This window comes from Myxocyprinus asiaticus, chromosome 34, assembly GCF_019703515.2.
Source record: "Myxocyprinus asiaticus isolate MX2 ecotype Aquarium Trade chromosome 34, UBuf_Myxa_2, whole genome shotgun sequence".
In the NCBI taxonomy this organism is placed as follows: Eukaryota; Metazoa; Chordata; class Actinopteri; order Cypriniformes; family Catostomidae; genus Myxocyprinus; species Myxocyprinus asiaticus.
In genome coordinates this window covers 39,756,112-39,779,819 of record NC_059377.1, presented here as the reverse complement: position 1 = coordinate 39,779,819, position 23,708 = coordinate 39,756,112, and the positions used below count along the sequence as shown (strand labels likewise).

At 37.0% G+C, this 23,708-nt stretch overlaps 1 protein-coding gene across 4 annotated transcripts in view; it reads right to left on the bottom strand.

Annotated features, from left to right (window-relative positions):
- LOC127425289 (MAP7 domain-containing protein 1-like) overlaps positions 1-23,708 on the bottom strand; it is a 71,897-nt gene that overhangs the window by 12,454 nt on the left and 35,735 nt on the right. Inside the window, exons 4-8 of one of the 4 annotated variants that reach the window (XM_051671059.1) lie at positions 23,651-23,671; positions 13,701-13,864; positions 9,925-10,033; positions 7,796-7,900; positions 178-297 (exon numbers count right to left, since the gene is read on the bottom strand). In XM_051671059.1, the coding sequence (XP_051527019.1) occupies positions 178-297; positions 7,796-7,900; positions 9,925-10,033; positions 13,701-13,864; positions 23,651-23,671 (519 nt within the window). The remainder of the gene's footprint in view (positions 1-177; positions 298-7,795; positions 7,901-9,924; positions 10,034-13,700; positions 13,865-23,650; positions 23,672-23,708) is intronic. The other 3 variants (XM_051671061.1, XM_051671060.1, XM_051671062.1) reach the window with 3 other exon arrangements.

The following is a 23,708-nucleotide window of genomic DNA, read 5'->3' as shown; positions in this document are numbered from 1 at the left end:
AATTAAAATGCTTCACATTGAAAGGAGACTGATAATATGTACACACAAAGGCAGTAAGAAGTATTTCAATTATTTGATTTAAGCAAAATATAATTTATTTTATTTCCTCTCAACAACAAGGTCAACCACTAGCTCGAGCTGCTGACATGATGAATGTGTGTGTGTTGTGTAACTCACGGGGGTCGCTGCTGTTCTGTAGGGTGGCTACGCTCCGACTCCGAGCCAGAAAAGAAAGAGTAGGCGTCATCAGTCTCTCCACGATGCGGCTCTCCCACGGGCTCAGAGGCAAACTGCGGGCTGACACAAGAGGATACTGTTAATATCAACACACTTTCAGGTAGATACATACAGCAGGGCACTCAACAAAGGGCCTTCAACCAATCGACTGGCTGTTAGATCCAATGACAGGGAGCTTGACCAATTAGAGTGGCTGTTTTATCAGAAATGGCCCTTTGTTGAGTGAACACTGAAAGCTATTTTTTAGATTCTGTTCTCCTCCTACTGGAGACTGAATCTAGACTATTGTGAGTTTCATGATTGCTGATGACTTCTAAATTAGTGAACAGCTGTGATTCAAATTTAAGTACACACACACACACACACACACACACACACACACACAAACACATATACACTTGGACACTCCCTTGGAATTTCAAGGGAGTTTATGTTTCAATTTAATTAGGGAATGTAGCCAGCAATATTACTCATGCTGGTTAAATCAAAGATGCTGTAAATACAGTCTAAGTACGTCAAATTACGTCACTATAATCCATTATACAAGCTCAAACACAATATGTGTTCAACAGTCTGATGTTTAGGTTACTAACTAGACAGAACTAACCAATATGATGGTATTTAACAAATCTGTATGGTTTAAAAACACAATATCAAGACTATCAAAGTGAAATAAACAGGTTTTGTTCTGGGAATTATGCAATGTTGCTCTATGTACAGGTTTCCCACAACTTAAGTTTTCACCAATGAATTTCCATGACTTTTCCATGATTTTTCCAGTCATTTTATAGAGAGTGTACTCATAAAGAACAATAGAGCACAGCAGTGCCCACCCACTTTTTCAGCCATCTTAGTTCCGGAAGCATTTTTCCCATAAAATCCATCATAAAAGAGTTCTAAGCCATGACCAAACCAACCAGCTCCAAGGTGAATTATGACATTACAAACCTTGATTTGAAAGAGAAAGTATTTGAAAATCATAGAAAAACACTAAGGTACAAGACTGAACTTAACATCTGTCTTAATGTAATGAACTACAATTCTAGCCAATGGCATAGATTTTGTTTGAACTTTGAGGGGGACAAATTTTGCGGGGGGGGGGGGGGGGTATTTGGTTTGGGAAGTGTTATGTTTCATTTCAGTTTTCTTTTTCTGTAATAGCTTGGTGTGTGAACTGCATGTCCAATACAAACCTTCTTTTTGTAATAGCTTTTTGTTGAAGGAGATAGAGATACGAAGCCAGTGTCATCAAATGGAGGACAGTGTGCAACTTTCACAACCATTCATTTTACCCCTACTGGTTGAATAGGGAACTGCATGTCCAGAATTAACTTTCTTTTTGCAATAGTTTTTTTGTTGAAGGAGATAGAGACTCGAAAACAGCGTCATTCAAAAGAGGACAATGCGCAACTTTCACAACCTTTCATTTTACCCCTACTGGTTGAATAGGGAACTGCATGTCCAGAATTAACTTTCTTTTTGTAATAGCTTTTTTGTTGAAGGAGATAGAGACACAAAACCAGCGTCATTCAATAGAGGAGGACAGTGCACAGCTTTCACAACCTCTCATTTTACCCCTAGTGAATTCAACCAAACATATATTTAAAAAAAGTTTATATTGGACATGTAGTTCACACACCAATTACAAAAAAGAATAAATAAAAATAAAAAAATAAAAAAAATAAAATAAATTGCACTTTCTCCACGTCTCTTACTTACAGCTACGCCAAGAGGAATAATGAAAACAAGCTTGTGGAATATTATTAGCTTTACAGTAATACTATTATTAGCTTTACAGTAATACTATTATTAGCTTTACAGTAATACTATTTTGGAAAGTGTTAGCTTAGCCGTTTAAGATTTTTCGCTGTTCATCTCTGAATGTGTCTGGAATATCGTAAACAAAACTATCTTAACCTCGCTACTTTTCAAGTTTACTCGCTGATAGTAACTACACGCAAATGCACCGCACACTGTCAGCACACTTAAACATTACAGAAAATGGCATCTTTAATTCATCACTTTAAAATCAACACAGCTAAAAATATTAAACTTACTAGTTTGTTGCTGGTCGCTTTTTTGATGGATATGAGTCTGGTAGATCGAATTCCTCTGTTATATTTTGGAATTCACGTGTTTAAGCTTCAGTTTCACGTGAATTGAAAGTTCACGTTCAGTCCACGACACCTTGCCATTAAATCACCACACGGCCACCGTCCGTAACCACAGCAACAGCTCCAGTACCCACACAGGCACAAGAGTTTTCCCACTTAGGCTTAGAAAATCTTACAAAAAACTCTTTTATATTATATATTTATATATTATATCTAATATTTTGCCACGTGTAAATAAATAATTTCATGGTTTTTAACCGTGGATTCTAAATTGTTATGGTTAAATTAACCATGATGTTTTTAATCATATTTAATAGTAAAACCATATAATCACGTCATCCCTAATTCAATGCATACTCTTAAATATTTATACACTGTATCATATCAAACATTCAGAAAAAGCATTAGGGTAATGTTTCAGAAAATAATTACCCTTACCTGCTCATCTGAAATGCCTGTCTGCTGTCCTCACCATGAAAAACAACTGATCATTTCAATGGGCGCCTTTAACATCTCCACTGACTCCACATATGACTCATGTGATGTATTTCATGTTTTCTAAATTCATACGAAAGTTTTGTGTGGGTAACAGACCTGCAGACCGAAACTGCACGTTATCAGCCACAGACTGTCTTGGGTGTTTTATTCCTGCAGGGGGCACTTGACGCTCTGAAAATCGAATCCTCCATGCATCCACATTTAAATCTAAGAACGCTTTATATTCATTTGGAAACATTTTACACTGGATAGTTATTTTTAACAAAAACTGATAATTACAAGGATTCACACCTGTGAATGAAATCCACCTCAGCATTATCTATAAAAGCATGTTTAATAAACCTCATCCAGTAATAATAAACTACTGTGTGTTCATACATCTTGGCCAGCGCTGAGAAAAGTAACAGGTACCACATGACATCGCCATCTAGTTGGGCGATACCAACTCGTACAACGGAGGGGGGACTTCAGTTTTTTGTCTCAATATGCCAGACTCACAGCCACGCAATTGCAAGGTATCTCATATGAAATTATTTTCAGCGTTGATAAAAACATATAAACAAGGACAGATGCATGATTGGGGGGGGGGCACACACCCCCTTCACGGAACGTGTTCCCCCATCTCCCCCAATTCTATGCCAGTGATTCTAGCATTGTGGATGACGTATTCATTCAAATTAAAAACAATGGAAATATATAAAACTATTGATTTTAAGATGTTTAATACAAGCATAGAATCATTATGTTTTAATAATAATGCAAAATATGCAGATATATACAAATATGTAAGTAGTTTGAGAGTGTAGGGAGACTCGATTGAGTCACTGACAGTGCATCACTGAAGTGGGCGGTCGCTGCAGAGCTCTTTTGGTGCACTTTGTTCGCTGTGATTCTCTGATTGGTAGATCTTTCTTCAGGATTATGGGTAGTGTAGTTCTTCACCAGGAACTCCACTATTAAACACGATTTAAAAAAAAATTAAGTTGAAATAATTCAGGCTGGACTGTTGGCGTCAGTAGAAGCATGTACCTTTGATTAACAACCTCGGAGCTCACGGTAGGTCTGTCTTTAAATGTTTATAAGATATCGTTAAAAATCAATTCTCCAGTGGAGAAAATGAATGGGATTTTTACTTCCGGAACCAGACTGTTGCATTCTATAGAAATTTCCATGACTTTTCAATTACTTTTCTAGGCCTAGAAACCACAGTTTTGTAAATTCCCTGATATTTCAAGGTTTTCCATGACTGTGGGAACCCTGCATATGTTGTTGTATTAATAAGATAACATTAAAATGAGATCAGAGGATTTGAGCTGACACAAAGATGATTGATCGGAGTTTGCAGAGATGAAAATATTCAATTTGTCAGTTCTCTACAGATATGAGAAGACAGCTTCAAATGACGAACATGTGATGTGATGAAGAAATGAATCTGCGGTCCCAGCTACACTCCTCCACAAAATCACCATTTTATCCCTATACACGCACACACACAATCCCACTCAGGCAAAAACACACTCCAAATTCCAACAACATAACATTCAAACAGTACTGTTTATCGAAAATGAATTGTTATCCATGTAGCTTCACAGTGAGTAACAAGGTGGTGCTCCAGTTTGACTCTTTAAAACACAAAAAAATTTACCACATTCCGTGACAACTGGTCATTGGCCGTTGCTAGGCAACAGCTGCCTTTTTTTTCCCACCACTGCGGCAAAACCGTGCTGTTGCCTGAACAACTGTAACAGAAGGTTTCATCATGATCTATTTTATAGATTGTTGCTGCACGACAATCTTCACACAATACAGTATGTTATAAAATGACCAGTGGATGCACAAATACAGAATATAGAATGTCCAGTAGCCTCTAACACTGGAATATAGGTATAAATCTTGAATGTTTAACCACATTATTACATGATATCTCAGCAGTAACTCTCTAATGATAGAGATGTGTATTTTTGCCAAAAACACTAATTTCAGACTTTGAGCTATACTGTTGCGTTTTACCATGCGGTGGACAATGCTGTTATTATGATGATTTATGTACAGCTACACAGGCACGATTTTGCTGACATATCATATTTTGCTACATTCAGTTGTATGTGGATGTCAGCATTCTATAAAACCCATTATATCCTTGCAGAGGAAACTTAAACGGAGACTACGCTGGGGCCAGCATACTACCATACTACTATTAATATACAGTGCATTCAGAAAGTATTCAGACCACTTCATTTTTTTCACATCAATCTACACTCCATACCCCATAATGAGAAAGCAAAAACCAGATTTTTGGTAACTTTGCAAATTTATTAAAAAGAAAAAACTGAAATATCACATTGACATAAGTATTCAGACCTGTAACTCAGTACTTAGTTGAAGCACCTTTGGGAGTGATTACAGCCTCAAGTCTTTTTGGGTATGATGCAACAAGCTTTGCATACTTGGATTTGGGGATTTTCTGCCATTCTTCTCTGCAGATCCTCTTAAGCTCTGTCAGGTTGGATGGGGACCATCGGTGAACAGCCATTTTCAGTTCTCTCCAGAGATGTTCAACTGGGTTCAAGTCCAGGCTCTGGCTGGGCCACTCAAGGACATTAACTGAGTTGTCCCTAAGCCACTCTTGCATTGTCTTGGCTGTGTGCTTAGGGTCATCGTCCTGTTGGAAGGTGAACCTTCGACCCAGTCCTGAGCGCTCTGGACCAGGTTTTCATTAAGGATATCTCTGTATTTTTGCTGCATCAGCTTTCTTTCAACCCTGACCAGTCCTCCAGTCCCTGCCGCTTAAAAACACCCCCACAGCATGATGCTACCACCACCATGCTTCACCACTGGGACAGTATTGCGCAGGTGATGAGCGGTGCCTGGTTCCCTCCAGACATGACGCTTGGAATTGAGGCCAAACAGTTCAATCTTCGTTTCATCAGACCACAGAATCTTGTTTCTCATAGTCTGAGAGTCCTTCCCAGCGGGCTTTCATGTGTCTTGCACTGAGGAGATGCTTCCATCTGGCCACTCTGCCATAAAGCCCAGATCGGTGGAGTGTTGCAGTGATGGTTGTCCTTCTGCAAGTTTCTCCCATCTCCACACATGATCTCTGGAGCTCAACCAGAGTGACCATCGGGTTCTTGGTCACCTCTCTTACCATGGCCCTTCTCCCCTGATTGTTCAGTTTGACCGGGCGGCCAGCTCTAGGAAGAGTCCTGGTTGTTCCAAACTTCTTCTATTTAAGAATTATGGAGGCCACTGTGCTCTTGGGAACCTTCAATGCAGTCGAAAACATTTTGTAGCCTTCCCCAGATCTGTGCCTCGATACAACCCTGTCTCTGAGCTCTGCAGGAAGTTCTTTGACCTGGCTTTGTTTTTGCTCTGATATGCATTTTCAGCTGTGAGACCTTATATAGACAGGTGTGTGCCTTTCCAAATCATGTCCAATCAATTGTATTTGCCACAGGTGGACTCCAATAAAAGTGTAGAAACATCTCAAAGATGAAACAGAGCAATGGGATGCACCTGAGCTAAATTTCAAGTGTCATAGCAAAGGGTCTGAATACTTATGTCAATGTGTTTCAAAGTTAACAAATATCTGTTTTTTTCTTTGTCATTATGGAGTATGGAGTGTAGATTGATGTGAAAAAATATATATAATTTAAAGCATTTTAGCATAAGGCTGCAACATAACAATATGTGAAAAAAATGAAGGGGTCTGAATACTTTCTGAATGCACTGTATATGCAGTTTGCCATTTATTGGTCATTGACAACAAACATGTAGTCATGCCATTGGATGAACCAATGTTGTTATTTTAAACAAACCAACAGATTGCAATTGCATTTGGTGACTGTAGTGGTGCCAAAATTACACACTGAAAGCAATATTCTGGGTTCAATACAAGTTAAGCTCAATCGACAGCATTTGTGGCATAATGTTTAATACCACAAAAAATAATTTCAACTCGTCCCTCCTTTTCTTGAAAAAAAGTAAAAATCGAGGTTACAGTGAGGCTTTTACAATGGAAGTGAATGGGGCCAATTTTTGGAGGGTTTAAAAGGCAGAAATTTGAAGCTTATAATTTTATAAAAGCACTTACATTAATTTTTCTGTTAAAACTCATGTATTATTTGAGCTGTAAAGTTGTTTAAATAGTAATTTTTTCAGTCGTTTTAGGGTTTGTTGACATTACATCGTCATGTCAGTGAAGTTGTAAAATTGGCTATAACTTTACGCATAAAAGGTTAGCAAGCGATTTTATCACACTAAAATCATGTTAACACACATATTGTTTCCATCTTGTGGCTATACTTTTGAAACAGTGAGTATTTTAACGTTTACAGATTGGCCCCATTCACTTCCATTGTAAGTACCTCACTGTAAACCAGAATGTTTTTCATACCATATTAGTTCGCCTACTTCCAACAGTTTCACAGCATCAGTTATCTTTATTTATTGACCAATTAATTAAATTGATCAAAATAAGATTAGTCAATTAAAGTGAAAAATATTATTGATCCTAACTAGCATAGCACATCCTTGACACTCAAAGTTATCAGTCCATCAGTTTTATTACGATTGTTCAATTATCAGCTCTTCAAATCACACAATAAGGTTAAACTTCCACCACCAACATCACAATCCACAACCCACACCAACAGTGAAAGTGATTTGTAACACAAAAGAAAGAATTAAATAAAAACATATTTTCACCAAATAAAGTATCATCACAGATTATGGTGTAACAATGTGAGTGCCAATCAAAAAAGTGTACGAAAACAAGGGGTTGTGGGATGAATAAAGGGTGTGTGAAAATGACCACCGATCACCAGGCACAGGCAAGCAGGCGACCAGAAATGAACAAAGTAAAATGGACAAAACAGAACTGAAGAGCCAAAAACCAGACGGAGGGTTTGGGAGGAGGTGAAACGCGGGAGTCGCTCCGTTCTTACTTCTGCAGGGCGAGTTCCAGAGCGTTGCCGAGGACTTGGACAGCCTGTTGTTTAGCACAGGCTCCGTCTGTCGTGGCAGGTTGACCGTGGAGGCCGAGCATCTGCCTGCAGAACGCAACACAGAGAGCAAAGCGTTCATACTGACCGCATGAGCGAGAGGCGAGGGGAGCGGGAAACTGGAACAAGGTTATTCCCGAAAAGAAACTCCTGGAGAGCCATGCAGTCTTTCAGGGGAAAAGCTGGAAGGGGGCTGGACACTCTTATGTAAACATGCAAGCTGATCATTTAAGATGATCTTATATTTGAGATGAAATTCCATATCATGCTGACAACCATTTTTAAATGCTGATTGACTTTACAAATTGTTTCTTTTTAAAGGAATATTCCAGGTTCAATACAAGTTAAGCTCAATCAACAGCATTTGTGGCATTCTGTTGTTCACCACAAAAAAATTATTTCGACCAGTCCGTCCTTTTTTTTTTTTAAAGAGGCAAAAATCGAGGTTAAATTGAGGCACTTACAATGGAAGTGAATGGGGCCAATTTTTGGAGGGTTTAAAGGCTGATATTGAAGCTTATAATTTTATAAAATCACTTACATTAATTCTTCTGTCAAAACTTGCATATTATTTGACTTGTAAAGTTGCTTAAATCCTCATTTTTTCGGTCGCTGCAGGGTTTATGCCATATGTTGTCATGGTAACGAAGTTGTAAATTTGTCTATAACTTTAACACAGATAAGGCTAGGATTTTATCAAACTAAAATCATTTAATCACGCATGTTGTTTACGTCTTGTGGCTATACTTTTGAAACAGTGATATTTTCATTATAGCAGATTGGCCCCATTTACTTCCATTGTAAGTGCCTATCTGTAACCAAATTGTTTGCTTTTTCTTTAAAATCTGAAATAAATTTTTGTTGTAATCAACATTATGCCACAAATGCTGTCGGTTGAGCTTAACTTATATTTAATCCGGAATATTCCTTTAAAAGGTATATCAATGATATTATCACCTCTACATGCAAACTAAAAGACCAATCCAGGTTTTTTTCTAAATATCTAAATAATTACATCATATCTACATTATATGTTCAAAATAGATCAATACTACCCTGCTGAAAAAAACAGCTTTGTGTTTCACATGGTATGCTGGTAGTGTCATCACCAGTCTTTTTTACTAGCTTAACCAGCAAGACTTCCTTTATCATCCAGCTTCACCATAAAAAAAACATGTCAGTCAAACAGCTTTACCAGCTCCAAACCAGCACTAACTAGCCTAAACCAGCTGGTCTTTTCACCAGGGTAGGAGTATGCAAAGTCAATCATATCTTTACCACACTAATATGATGTCACTTCCTGTAATACACATTCGGTCACAGCAGACACCAACATTTTATCTATAGGAAAAAGTTTAATCACAAACAGCCATTACTCTAATGTGAAAATCCTATGTTATGACCGTGTACACCCTTAAAAGCCATTCAGACCGAATATGTTCTTGTGATAAAAATGCTAGATGCAGTGGAACGCATATAACAGAAAGCAGGTGTCTCAAATCGTGGTGCTCATTGCACAAGATGCTGAAAAAAAAAAAAAACACAGCAAGATGCACCACAATGCTCAAAGATGTCTAGATGCCCATGTTTACATGGAAAAACAGTGCGGACGGACGCAAAAACTCGTTCAGTGTAAACGGCCCCAAACATCACTCTCAAATGTCTTTGGTCTGTGGAATCACATCTTAGTGAATGATGGAGGATATATCACAATCCTCTACCAACCAACAACACAGCTAAACTAATTACACTAACAAGTGTCAAAATCAGCCACTCCCCAAAAATCCATCAATGTTTTGAAATAATACAAAATATATAATGAAAATGATGTATTGTGCCAGTGATTAGCAAGTTTCGTGGTTGTGAAACCAACGTAAGAATTTTTTTTTACCTCAAATGTGAACTACCGTAGATGTGATCTGAAAGCATGTTTTAATTTAAGCAACCAAAATCATAATCTGACACATATTAACCATCAGCCTCTAAAACAAATACAGTCGTAAATTCTCAGATAACTCCAGTTCTAATTAAAAAGTTGGACCGTGAGGTGAATAATGAGGGATGACACGTACTCTCTCTGCGTGAAGTCTGGTTCAATCCACCGGCCCACGACCACCTCTGCTGACGAATCTCAGCCCATGTTTTTTTGGTTGATCTCTTTATGGCGGATTCATATCGCTCCTACAGTGAAAAAGACAACTGCAAGGTCAGGATAAACTTCATTTTGGTTCATTTAGAGTCAGGACCATTTTAATAAGGTTCTGAGAGTGATTTGTTATCAGAATAAAAATTGCTTTTATTTATCAGCACGTCTGGTTTAGCAGAATCTGCTATGGTACACTGAAAAATACACAATAGAAATTGGTACGCAAATACTCTACGAGTCAAAAAATGTGGACACACTTGACTGAATTTGTTACAACAGATCTTAAAACCCTTTTGATATTAAAGCTTAATCCGGAGACATACTCTCAGTAAAAAAACATACTGTTTAAGGTACAGACAGTCACTGGAGTGGTACCCTTGCTTTGGGTACATATTAGTACCCTTAAGGAGACAAAAAGTTAAAATCTTTTGTTCCCAGCAGAACAAATCATATAAGTTACACCATAGGGGTACAATCATGTACCCTAAACTAGTTATACATTTTAACTACAGGTACAAAAATGTTCTCGTTGAAGGTAACACCCCAGTGACAGCCATTGTACCTTAAACTGTACCTTTTTTCCTGAGAGAGCATTTATTTAAAAAAACATTGGCCAATACATCATTTAAATACCTCAATTTCACAGTTTTGATGACTTTACTATTATTCTAAAATATGAAAAATAGTAATACTGTAACTACATAGGTAAAGTTTGTCATGACAAACTTTGATTTTGGCTTGACAAAGACTTGTCTCAAAGTTTAAACTAGTTTTATCATTTTAAAGTTTGATGGATATACAGATATTACAGTAAGACTAACAGCCAGCCAGCTAGATAGTCAGACAGATTGTTACATAAATAGTCGGATAAACCATAAGACAGACAAACAGAACGAACAACAGAATGATAGAATGACAGACAGATAGATAGACAGACAGACAGACAGACAGATAAAATCAAAGATAGAACAATAGATCGAAAGATAGAATGATAGAACACTGGATAGAACGATAGAATGATAGATAGACAGAATGATAGAATGATATATAGAACGATAGACAGAACAATAGAATGGCAGATAGACAGACAGACAGATAGATAGATAGATAGAATCAACAACAGAACAATAAATCAAAAGATAGAACGATAGAACACTGGATAGAACGATAGAATGATAGAACAATATACAGAACGATAGACAGAAATATAGAATGCCAGATAGACAGACAGACAGACAGAGAGATAGATAGATAGATAGATAGAATCAAAGACAGAACAACAGATCGAAAGATAGAACGATAGAACACTGGATAGAACGATAGAATAAAAGAATGATATATAGAACAATAGACAGAACAACAGAATGGCAGATAGATAGATAGACAGACAGACAGACAGACAGACAGACAGATAGAATCAAAGACAGAACAATAGATCGAAAGACTGAACGATAGAACACTGGATAGAATGATAGAAAGATAGAATGACATAACATTGGATAGAATGATAGAATGATAGAACGATATATAGAACGACAGACAGAAAAATAGAATGGCAGATAGACAGACAGACAGACAGACATACAGACAGTCAGACAGATAGAATCAAAGATAGAACAAAAGATCAAAAGATTGAATGATAGAACACTGGATAGAAAGATAGAATGATAGAAAGATAGAATAAAAGAATGATATATAGAACAATAGACAGAAAAATAGAATGACAGATAGATAGACAGACAGACAGATACATAGATAGATAGATAGATAGAATCAAAGATAGAACAATAGATCAAAAGATAGAATGATAGAACACTGGATAGAACGATAGATTGATAGATAGATAGAATGATAGAACGATATATAGAATGATAGACAGAACAATAGAATGGCAGATAGATAGACAGACAGACAGACAGATAGATAGAATCAAAGATAGAACAATAGATCGAAAGATAGAATGATAGAACACTGGATAGAAGGATAGATTGATAGATAGATAGAATGATAGAACAATATATAGAATGATAGACAGAACAATAGAATGGCAGATAGACAGACAGACAGAGACAGACAGATAGATAGATAGAATCAAAGACAGAACAATAGATCGAAAGATAGAATGATAGAACACTGGATAGAAGGATAGATTGATAGATAGATAGAATGATAGAACAATATATAGAATGATAGACAGAACAATAGAATGGCAGATAGATAGACAGACAGACAGATAGATAGAATCAAAGATAGAACAATAGATCGAAAGATAGAACGATAGAACACTGGATAGAATGATAGAATAATAGAACGATATATAGAACGACAGATAGAAAAATAGAATGGCAGATAGACAGACAGACAGAGACAGACAGATAGATAGATAGAATCAAAGACAGAACAATAGATCGAAAGATAGAATGATAGAACACTGGATAGAACGATAGAATGATAGATAGAATGATAGAACGATATATAGAACGATAGACAGAACAATAGAATGGCAGATAGATAGATAGACAGACAGACAGAGAGACAGACAGATAGATAGATAGATAGATAGAATCAAAGATAGAACAATAGATCGAAAGATTGAATGATAGAACACTGGATAGAATGACAGAATGATAGAATGATATATAGAACGATAGACAGAAAAACAGAATGACAGACAGACAGACAGACAGACAGATAGATAGATAGATAGAATCAAAGATAGAACAATAGATCACAAGATAGAATGATAGAACACTGGATAGAACGATAGAATGATAGAAAGATAGAATGATAGAACGATATATAGAATGAAAGACAGAACAATAGAATGGCAGATAGACAGACAGACAGACAGACAGATAGATAGATAGATAGATAGAACGATAGAACACTGGATAGAATGATAGAATGATAGTATGATATATAGAACGATAGACAGAAAAATAGAATGGCAGACAGACAGAGACAGATAGATAGACAGAATCAAAGATAGAACAATAGATCGAAAGATTGAACGATAGAACACTGGATAGAACGACAGAATGTTAGAAAGATCGAATGACAGAATGATATATAGAACGATAGACAGAAAAATAGAATGACAGACAGATAGATAGAACAATAGATCGAAAGATAGAACGATAGAACACTGGATAGAACGACACAATTAAAGAACGATAGACAGAAAAATAGAATGGCAGATAGACAGACAGATAGACAGAATCAAAGACAGAACAACTGATCGAAAGATAGAATGATAGAACACTGGATAGAACGATAGATAGATAGATAGATAGAATGATAGAACGATATATAGAACGATAGACAGAACAAACAGACAGACAGATAGATAGATAGATAGATAGACTGTTTGTAGTTGATAGTTTGGTGGATGTAGTTTGAAAGTTCTAGGAGTTAATGTTAGAAATTTTGGTCTCGGTTTAGGTATTAAAAAAAAAAAACCTAAACAAAGTTTGTAGAATAACATAATAAAGAATTAGTAGATGTGTCCAAACCTTTGACTGGTAGTGTACATTACTGAACGTCTACACTTTTCTGTTAATATGGGTGGCAGTGAAATCTATGTAAATATGGAAGGCCAGATTAAACGGTGATCTTAATTAATGACTTGCCCTGATCTAGGCCAGTTATCAGACACAACTGCATACTGTATATACTGCAGTTGACTCAATTAACATGTAACACCTTGTTCTTCTCGAGTTTCAGTCTCTGTTTCTCCTCCAGCAGTGCTCTTCGTTTCTCTGCCTTCAGTCGTTGCTCCTCCAACTTCCTTCTGCGCTCTTCTAGTTGGCTTTCACGCAAACGCCGGGCCTTCTCTTCCTTCTCCAACCACTGAGCTTTCTTCACCGCTGAGAAAAAGAGAGAAGGAAGGTCTGTGATGAGAGTCTGTGATGTTGCCTGCTGTTTATTTTCTTATTTAATTTCAGTTACTTTGTTGCTCAAAGGTTGCTCTTTTATAGCTCAGGAGAGTATATTGTAGTCCTCAATGATTTCATCAGAGTACTGTATCAACTTCTAAAATTCCTTATGAGAAATAATAATAGACACAAAGAAGACTGTGTTTCATATACAGTAAGAGTATAGAGCTATAAAATAAGCTTAGATCATTTTCTGTTAATTTGGTCTGAGGAATGTTTATATTGAGATCTCTGACTATTGATTGCAGACTTTGTATATGTGTTAAGGAGACACATGTGAGATTACTGGGGTCTTTTTTTAATTAGAAACACCTCAGAAGCAGGGGACTTCAGCAAAAGTCTCAATTTGATCCATTAAATCTCACTGCTGTCTAGGAGACACAATTGAGTATTAAATAAATTTTAAAGCAAATCAGAATATTCACAAACAATTGTCCAATCAAACCAATGGCTGTTGATTTATGTCCCATGAACAGGATTTTTGTCCTTTTAAATTAGGAAAACTTGAGAAAAATGAAATAGATAATAAAACAGCAGATTATGTTTTGTGTGTTCAGTCGGAGAGACAAAGAGGAGGCTCGGAATGACTTCAAAAACAATTAAAAGTCAATCAAAGCTCTTTATTTTAAACTTCAAGCATGCTGTGTGGCAGCTGTCTGCATTCTGCTCACAGGGCCGACTTAAGAAACACACCAGACATCACACTGTGGAATTTCCTGTTTTCCAGTCCCTCAACCATAACTAAATCTACACACACACAGCAGCCCAGATGGGATCTGAGTTGAGAGCTTTTCATTCACAATATTGCTTCAGATCCATGTGGGGTGAGCTACTGTAGTTACTTTTTCCTGTTTAATTTCAAACACATATCTGCCTTATTAACAAAGAAAAAGTGTAAGGAAATGCAGTGACTCATGATGAGATGTGCAGTGAGTCAGATAAAGGCTACATGTGTTTTATTATCACTGAAGTTCAATGAAGTATGGCGAACCATTTAGGCAGAGATCTGAGGACTGTTGTTTTGTGTTGACTGAGATTTTTTTAGCCCATTAAAGTTCTAAAGGGAGAATAGTTTCACTTGCAAAAGAGGTTTTGGACATGGTACCAAGTTTTATGAACATGCGGCATGATAACCACATGGTTTTGTCATAATGCACCATGGTAAAACCATTGTATGCTTTATGCAATACAACGGAATATGGGTCAATGACATGACGTCATTTTCAAGATGTTCAAAAATACATAAAAAAATGTAGTACACAAAACAAATACACCTCTACTATGATGAACATAATTTCTGAGTTCCGGGTTTTCTGAGGACTAATGTAAAAAAAAAAAAAAAAAAAAAAATATATATATATATATATATATATATATATATATATATATATATATATAAATGGTGTAATCGTCCAGAGACAGGGAAAAAAGAGAAATGAAAGCTAAATGTTGGCATAAGTAGTTTGGAATAATCTTTTATTATTATTTCTTAAAAAAAAAAAAAAAGCAGTGATTTTTTTTTAAATAGTATTATTAATATATGAAAAACTTTTGTCCAACAAATCAAGTGGTGTTATCAGTCATGTAGGTAGCCATTCCGTCATCATGTGAAATAAAAAAACAAAGTACATCCTCGTGCGATCCTGTGTACACATGTGTGGACGTTGTATTTTGGCTTTTAATTCATTTTTTTTTTATTAATTTAAATTCAGTTCAGGAGACTCAGTGCTGTCAGTAAAGGGTGGCAAAACAACATGGTGCCGACCACAGCGGTGTTTGTCTTTGGAAGAAATGCCAACAAAAATACATCTGGTAAGAAACCTAATTAAGCTTTTACATTGAACCCTGTTTGTGTCAAAAGATTACAGTCTCTAGTGTAATCTGATATGCCATTTTTTACATTTGAGCGATTTATTGCAAATTTCTGATGTCTGTAACGTCTCAAAAACCTGAATAACCAACACTCCTGGAAGCATAATAAACTATTTGATTTAAAAAAAAAAAAAAATCTATAGCTTGGTATTATTTAAAATTTCACAACCTGCTGTCCACATATGTTGTCATCAATTTTTAGGAAAACTATTTTCTCTAGAAATTTAGTTTATTAGGTGCTACTAGTTACAAATAAAAAAGGGAAATGGAAATTTAACACAGCAGTCATGCTCGGGTCTCAGGAGGATATATATATATATATATATTATATATATTCCGAGAGTATTCCGGTTGAGTGAACACTGGTGTGTTTTGGCTGCTCTTCAGGTTTGAAATGTAAATGCGGAATATATGTTTTCTGACTGGGACGTCCGCTCGTGGATGTAAGCTTCGTTCGCTGGTGGATGTTAGGTCTGATCTGTTTATGGACTGTAGACTGTTCCATTGAATGGGACTTATTTCACTGTTGGACTGAACTGGATTAAACTGTAAGCCTCTACCACCCCTCCCCCCACCCCCACCCCCACACACACATCTGCCACCCGGGTGCACTATCACTTACTCCGGGGATTGATTGAGCATTCCCTCACCTCATGCTGGCTGTTTGGGGAGATCAGTTATGAGCAGCCCTTGGCTGGCTGCTTGAATCCTTGGCGACGCTGGGGTAGATTAAGTGTTCTGAGCATCGGTTCTGTTAAATGGACTGGTAAGGATGGATTATGTTTTGTGGCTGGCTCTGGCCTTTTGCATTCATTTACGTTAACCACAGCGAGAATTACGCTGCTCTGTTATGATCTCAGACTCTGATCCTGTTTCCAACATGGCTGTTATTTTTTTATCACTGGAGTTGCATCATCTGAATTCCTCATATCCTCTCTCTGATAGAATCTTCAGTGATTGCGCTGCCTTGGGAATTACACGGCGGCCACAGTATGTTCACCGAGGATCTCGTCGTCATCTGTACAAGCAGGTGTCAGCTGTCCCCTCTGGGAGTTCCCGTATACCAGTGACGTAGTCCTCATTTCGCCATCCTCCTGCTCGGGTTGCGCAGAAACGGGGTGTTAATCCAGATCATTTCCATTTGCTGAAATGCTCTACTGTAAGTTCTACTGTGATCTCGGAGTTTACTACTGTCAAGACAGCCCTAATGCAAGATCAATATCAAATAAATCCTTTGTTTTAAATGACTTTTTCCACATGTGATGGAAACTTGGCTCAGCCCTGGTGACTTCATCTCTCTTGGTGAAGTTTCTCCTTCGGACTGTGCATTTTTTAGTTCTCCTAGGAGCTCTGGACATGGTGGTGGTTTTGCCACTATTTTTAAAAACAATTTTAGATGCAAATTGCTACCAACGGACATGTTCTCAAGTTTTGAGGTGCAGTTATTAAAGATCGACATTATGAGGCCTGTGCTATGTGCTCTTGTGTACAGACCTCCTTAGGTTAAATTTTTTCTCACGGATTTGGTTTCTCGCAGTGATAAACTGTTGATTCTCGGTGACTTTAATGTCCACCTCTGTTGTCCTTCCAAACCTCTGGTGAAGGAGTTTGTCTGCCTTCTATGCAATCAGTGTCTGGTCCTACTCATAATCTGGGTCACACATTGATCTGGTTTTATCCTGTGTATTTTCTGTAACCAATCTGGAGACTGCTGATGTTAGTATTTCTGATCATTTCTCTATTGTATTTGACTCTGTATGCACAGGTCATCTCCCCACCATCTCACAGTCTGTACATTTCTCTCGGGCCATTCACTCATCCACTGCCAGTCAATTTGCAGATTCCTATCAGGCCCATTTTTCTAACTCTTCTCATATAGGCTTGGATACTGAAGTTCTTCTGCTTTAGATGTTGTTGCTCCTGTTAAACCCAGGAGAACTAAAGGTAAGGGTGCCCCTCAGCCTTGGTTAAATGACATCACCCGCTCTCTCACAAGAGTGCAGAAAGGGCGTAAGTGGAAGAAAAACAAGCTCCAGGTCTCATACGAGATTCTAAGAGCCTGTTTAAATAATCAAAAATCAGTGAAATTGGCCAAATAAAATTTCCTTTCTAAACTGATTTCAGAAAATGTGAACAGGCCTAAAGTGCTGTTAAAGACGACTGACTCTGTGTTACATCCACGCTGAGAACTGTGAAAAGTTTCTGCAATTTTTTAACCATAAAGTCCAAGAAATTAAAGCCTCTATTAAGCCCTCGAAATTTCATTTACCACTGGTAGCTCAGCCTCTTGGCTCTTTAACATGCTTTCATCCAGCCTCCCCAGCCCACCTTGTTGATTTGATGTGATGAAGTGTTCTAATGGCAAGGCTGATGTTCTGCCTCCACGTTTGTTCAAAGATGTTTTTGCTACATTGAGCTCTGATGTGTCTGCTATTATCAATAGCTCACTAGCTTGTGGGGTAGTTCCCACTAGTTTTAAACATGCAACTGTGCAACCATTGCTAAAAAAAAAAAACACATCTTGATCCTACTGAACATACCAACTATAGGCCCATCTCCAAGTTGCCATTCATTTCTAAGCTGCTGGAGAAAGTTGTTTATTCTCAGCTAAACTCATATTTGAACTTTAACATCTTGGATAAGTATCAGTCTGGCTTCAGAATGTTTCATAGCACAGAATCTGCTCTCCTGAAGGTCACTAACGATAATTTGCTCACTCTTGATTCTGGATCATGTGCAGTGTTAGTTTTATTGGATCTGAGCTCAGCATCTGACACTATTGATCAAACAATACTTTTAAATGGGCTGGAGTTTATGGCTGGTATTCAGGGTCTGGCTCTGCAGAGGTTTGCCTCCTACCTTAGAGAGAAGAGTTTCTCTGTGCATATAGGAAATTGTTCCTCTTCAACAGCCCCTCTATCGTGTGGTGTGCCCCAAGGCTCTATTCTGGGACCATTCACTCTTTATATGCTTCCACTGCGCACCATTTTTCAGAAGTTCAATATCTCCTATCACTGCTATGCTGATGACTCCCGATTTTATTTACCAGTAAGACCTGGTAGTAGCTGCTCTGCTGCACCTATTTTAAAGTGTTTTGAGGAAATTAGATGTTGGATAATTTTCTGCAATTAAATGAAACCAAGACGGAAGTGATGATCTTTGGCCCGCCAGGGACTTCCTCTGTCACTGAAGTCCAATTAGTGCCTCTATCCGCTAACACATATAAGAATGTCAAAAATCTTGGGGTCATTTTTTACACGTCATTAATTCGACAGACAAATAAGTGCTGTAACGAGAGGAAGTTTTTTCTAGTTAAGATCAATTGCAAAGTTGAAACATTTTCTTACTAGTAAAGATCTTGAAACTGTAGTCCATGCTCTTATTACCTCACGGCTGGATTATTGTAATTCCTTGTATGTTGGTTTGCCTCAGTCATCACTTTCTCGGTTGCAGATGGTCCAAAATGCTGAAGCTAGACTTTTAATGGGGACTAGAAAAACTGAGCACATTACCCCTGTACTGGCTTCCCTGCACTGGCTGCCAGTCAGGTATAGAATTGATTTAAAATTTTGATCTATGTCTACAAGGCCCTGTCTGGTCTTGCTCCACAATACATTTGTGACCTTTTGCATCCATTTTAAGACCTCTCTTAAAACTTATCTATATTCCATATCTTTCAATGATTTCTAGGGTCATTTTATATAAAACTTTATTGTTTTAGATATTTGTTTATACTATGTCACTCTTTTATCTATTTTGTACAGCACTTTATTTTAACTGTTGTTGTTTTTAAATGTGCTTTAAAAATAAATTTGACTTGACTTTTGACACACATATATACATATACACACACACACACACACTAATGATTAGGTTGTGTACGAACTTGTAGACCAGCTTTTTAAAAAAAATTGTCATTTTTATCATCCCAGACAACCTTAAGTTTAGGTTTTGTCTATGACCCAAATATCATGGACATGAAAAAGTTAATCATTCAGAACAACGGTATATATCAAAGTACCATGTTATCACTATCATTAACTATTGCTGTACCATGGATACACATACTGCAAACATAAATCAACTGAATATAACATCACTTGAATAATGAACTAAGCAATGTAATTAAATATGTAATACACTGAATACTAATACACCTGTTATGTAGATTTATTTAAAATAGTAAAACTGCTAATGATTGGTGAAAAGTGTTCCAGCCATGCTAAAATATACAATACAGCTATGACATGAAACACCTATTCTCCTAGCTACTTTGTATATCATTGCGCAGCATCCATAAAGACCAACTGTTAACCTATAAATTAGTTTATATCTCAGCCCTAAATCAGTGGATGTTCACATAGCTGCGCGCTGTCACAGACTGTCACTCAAGCCGAGTCCATCACTGCTGCAGCATTAAGCTCTTCAAAGTGAAGCACTTTCTGATGGTCATTTTAAGGGTGATTCTGTAAATGGGCTCTTCTGACATCAGTTTTTAAGTGTAAATTTTTAAATCAATGCAGCAATATATCAGTGCGCTTTGTCCCACAGGTCATGAGCAGTATTTATGCATTTACCCCGTGCCCTCGCACTGGCAACTACTTCGGGCTGATTAACTGTATAAATCCATATAAACATCCAAGTTAAGTGTAAATGCATTTTGCTCTGCCGTTCGCGTGATTGACAACTGGAGAGCAAACGGACAGCATTTCTGGGCGTGCACAGCGAGGGGCGCGAGGCGCGTGAGATATGTGCAGGTGCGAGACGATCGTATGGTGAATAATTTATACTGTATGTTAATATAAAAAGTAAACATTTTATTTATTTGTTATACTTTAGTATCTTTAAACTCCAATACAAGCTGGGTAGCGTTTCTGGGCACATAGCGCCCTCATCCGACCAAATTATCATAACCTACATGTTATAACAGAATATTTAAATCATCCACATAATTATCATTTCCACTGTGTGCAGTCTCCTGAGTTAAAATAATATCACCTCAGTGAATTATTTAGTTAATAAAGAATTCTTCAGCTTACTGGCAAAATTCTGTATAAATATAGAGTACATTTTAAAATGTATCTGTATGTTTTGCCTCTCTATATGTTATTATGTTATTTTAATCAAGTAATGATTTGTCAAAAAGTAATTTAATAAATACAGCATGAAATAAAACATTGTAGGAGTGAAGGAAGCAGTAAACTCCCAGCTCGTATGTCTTCCCCGCAGTGGATTATGGGCAATTAACTGTCGTCGAGTGTACATCAAATGTACATTCAAAATTAGAGTGCATTGTAGGTAAGAATGAGTGAACAAAAGTAGGGAACGAGTGGCTCACTCAGAGTTCAGAAACTCCTACAAAATGGAAGACACCCGAAATAGTGCAATATATAGTAGATAGGGGGAGGTTTCAGACACAGCGAGTGTTCCGCGACCGGGGTTGGTGCCCTACGCAGGCTGAGTACTCTGCGTTTAGGGAGTGGCGGTACTGCTGTACAGAACTAATGATCTAAATTCTTTCGACACTGAAAACTGTAACTACACTGAAATAAGAATCCACGCAAGACTTTAAAAGCTATGAAATAGCGAAAGAAGGCATTAATAAAATATGATCTTGCTTTGGTTTATATTTCAGCATTATATATAAAATCCCTGTGGGACGTTGTTCATGTTCTCACTGTAATTACTAGAAAGGTTTCCAAACCTCTCTTCTTATTGACAAATTCATCCAGATCTGACAAGAGCCCTTAAAGTGATAGTTCACCCAAAGAAGAAAATTCTCTCATAATTTACTCACCCTCATGCCATCACAGATGTATTTGACTTTCTTTCATCGGCTGAAAACAAATGAAGATTTTTAGAAGAATTTCTCAGCTCTTTTGGTCCATAAAATGCAAGTAAATGGGTTCCATCATTTTAAAGCTAAAATAAAAATCACATAAATCAGCATAAAAGTAATCCATAAGACTCTAGTGGTTAAATCAATATCTTTAGAAGCAATGTGATAGCTGTGGATAAGAAACAGATCACTTTCACATTCTTCGTCTTGTGTTTTTGGTGATTCACATTCTTTTTTGCATATTGCCCCCTGCTGGGCTGGGAGAAGAACTTCTAGCAAAAAATTACAGATATTTATCTGTTTCTCACCCACACCTATCATATCACTTCTAAAGGTATGGATTTAACTACTTGAGTCTTATGGATTACTTTTATGCTGCCATTATGTGCTTTTTGGAGCATACAAATTTTGGCACCCATTTACTTGCATTGTACTGACCTACAGAGCTGAAATATTCTTCCAAATATCTTACTTTGTGATCTGCATGGCATCATCTGGGATGGCATGAGAGTAAATGATGAGAGAATTTTCATTTTTAGGTGAACTATCCCTTTAAAGTGATAGCTCAGCCATAATTGTATATTCTGTCATCGTTTTCCAACCCTCATATTGTTCCAAACCCGTGTGACTTTCTGTATTCTGTGGAACACAAAATATGTTAAACAGAATGTTAGGGACTGACAGTCTCAGTCACCATTCACTTTCAAAATACGGAGATAAAATACACAAACTAAATAGTGACACAGGCATACATTCAGTCTAAAATCTCCTTATTGTGTTTGCATGGAAAAAAGTCATACAGGTTTGGAACAACATGATGGTGAATGATGACAGTATTTCTATTAACAATAATAATAATAATACAGTAATTCTGTAATACACGTTAAATGTGTATTATGTATTGGAATATAGAGAGTTAACATCCATTATGTCATTTGTGAAAGTAATGAGTTACTCACTATTTGAGTACTCTTTTAATTGGATACTTTCTTACTCTTACTCAAATAATTATTTATGTTAGTACTTCTACTTTTACTTGAGTACAGTTTTTGGCCTTTCTGCCCACCTCTGATGCTTTCTGACAGCATGACTGTGCACTGAAAAATAGATTGTATTCTCAATGTAAGGCAAACTAGCAGCAATCCAGCATTACAGCTCTCACTTTCGTTCTAAAAGCTAAGCCAGGTTTATGTCTTTGTTATATACAACACTTGTCAAGCTAGGATTTTGTAGCCCTGCCTGAGCTACAATAAACCCTTTAATGTAATGTGAGACTAGTCTACCGCTGTGGTGCATAACTGAACTTATCATATCGATAAGCATCTGGCCAGAAACAGAGGTTTATCTGCATCTTTCCAACTGAAAGTGAATAGATAGCCGAGAAGGCTAATCATGCTAATGGAAATCGTAATTACAGCTAATCTGAGAGAAAGGACTGGCTAACTGAACATTAATGATGGCACATTTTTCACCCTGTGCCTGGAGGGATCTATCGAATGGGGAAAAATGGAAAAGATGAGACGTGTATGTTGATTTATGAAGGTTTTTCGTAATGATTTGTTTCGTGGGATAACCACTTTTCTTTTGGCACTGTATATTACATAGATGTTTAAAATTGTTCCTGGTAAACAATAAGCACTAAGCTCTAACTTGAATGCATATTTCAATGATCAAATGTGTGTATATATCCTTGTATCCATTGCAATTACATTTCCATTTATAATGACATACATTTAATCATAGGAAACCAGTGTGAACAAACAATGAAAATGGATTTAACAGTGCAAAAATAGTCAATAAATAGAGAATGAAATATCTTTGCCATTCATTTAAAGGAAGATACCTTTAATTATGATGATTAATGAAGTTGTGGATATAGAAATAGGATGATAATAAGCTAAACTGACACAACCAAGGAGAAAAATAATAGGACCCAAAGAGCACAGACGTGAAGTAAATGGAAACAATTCACTAATCAAATGATTAATCACTGTGACGTAGCTTACCTTGCTCCTGCGTTCTCTGGTCTGCAGCAGTAAACACATATCACAAGCACATGTGTCA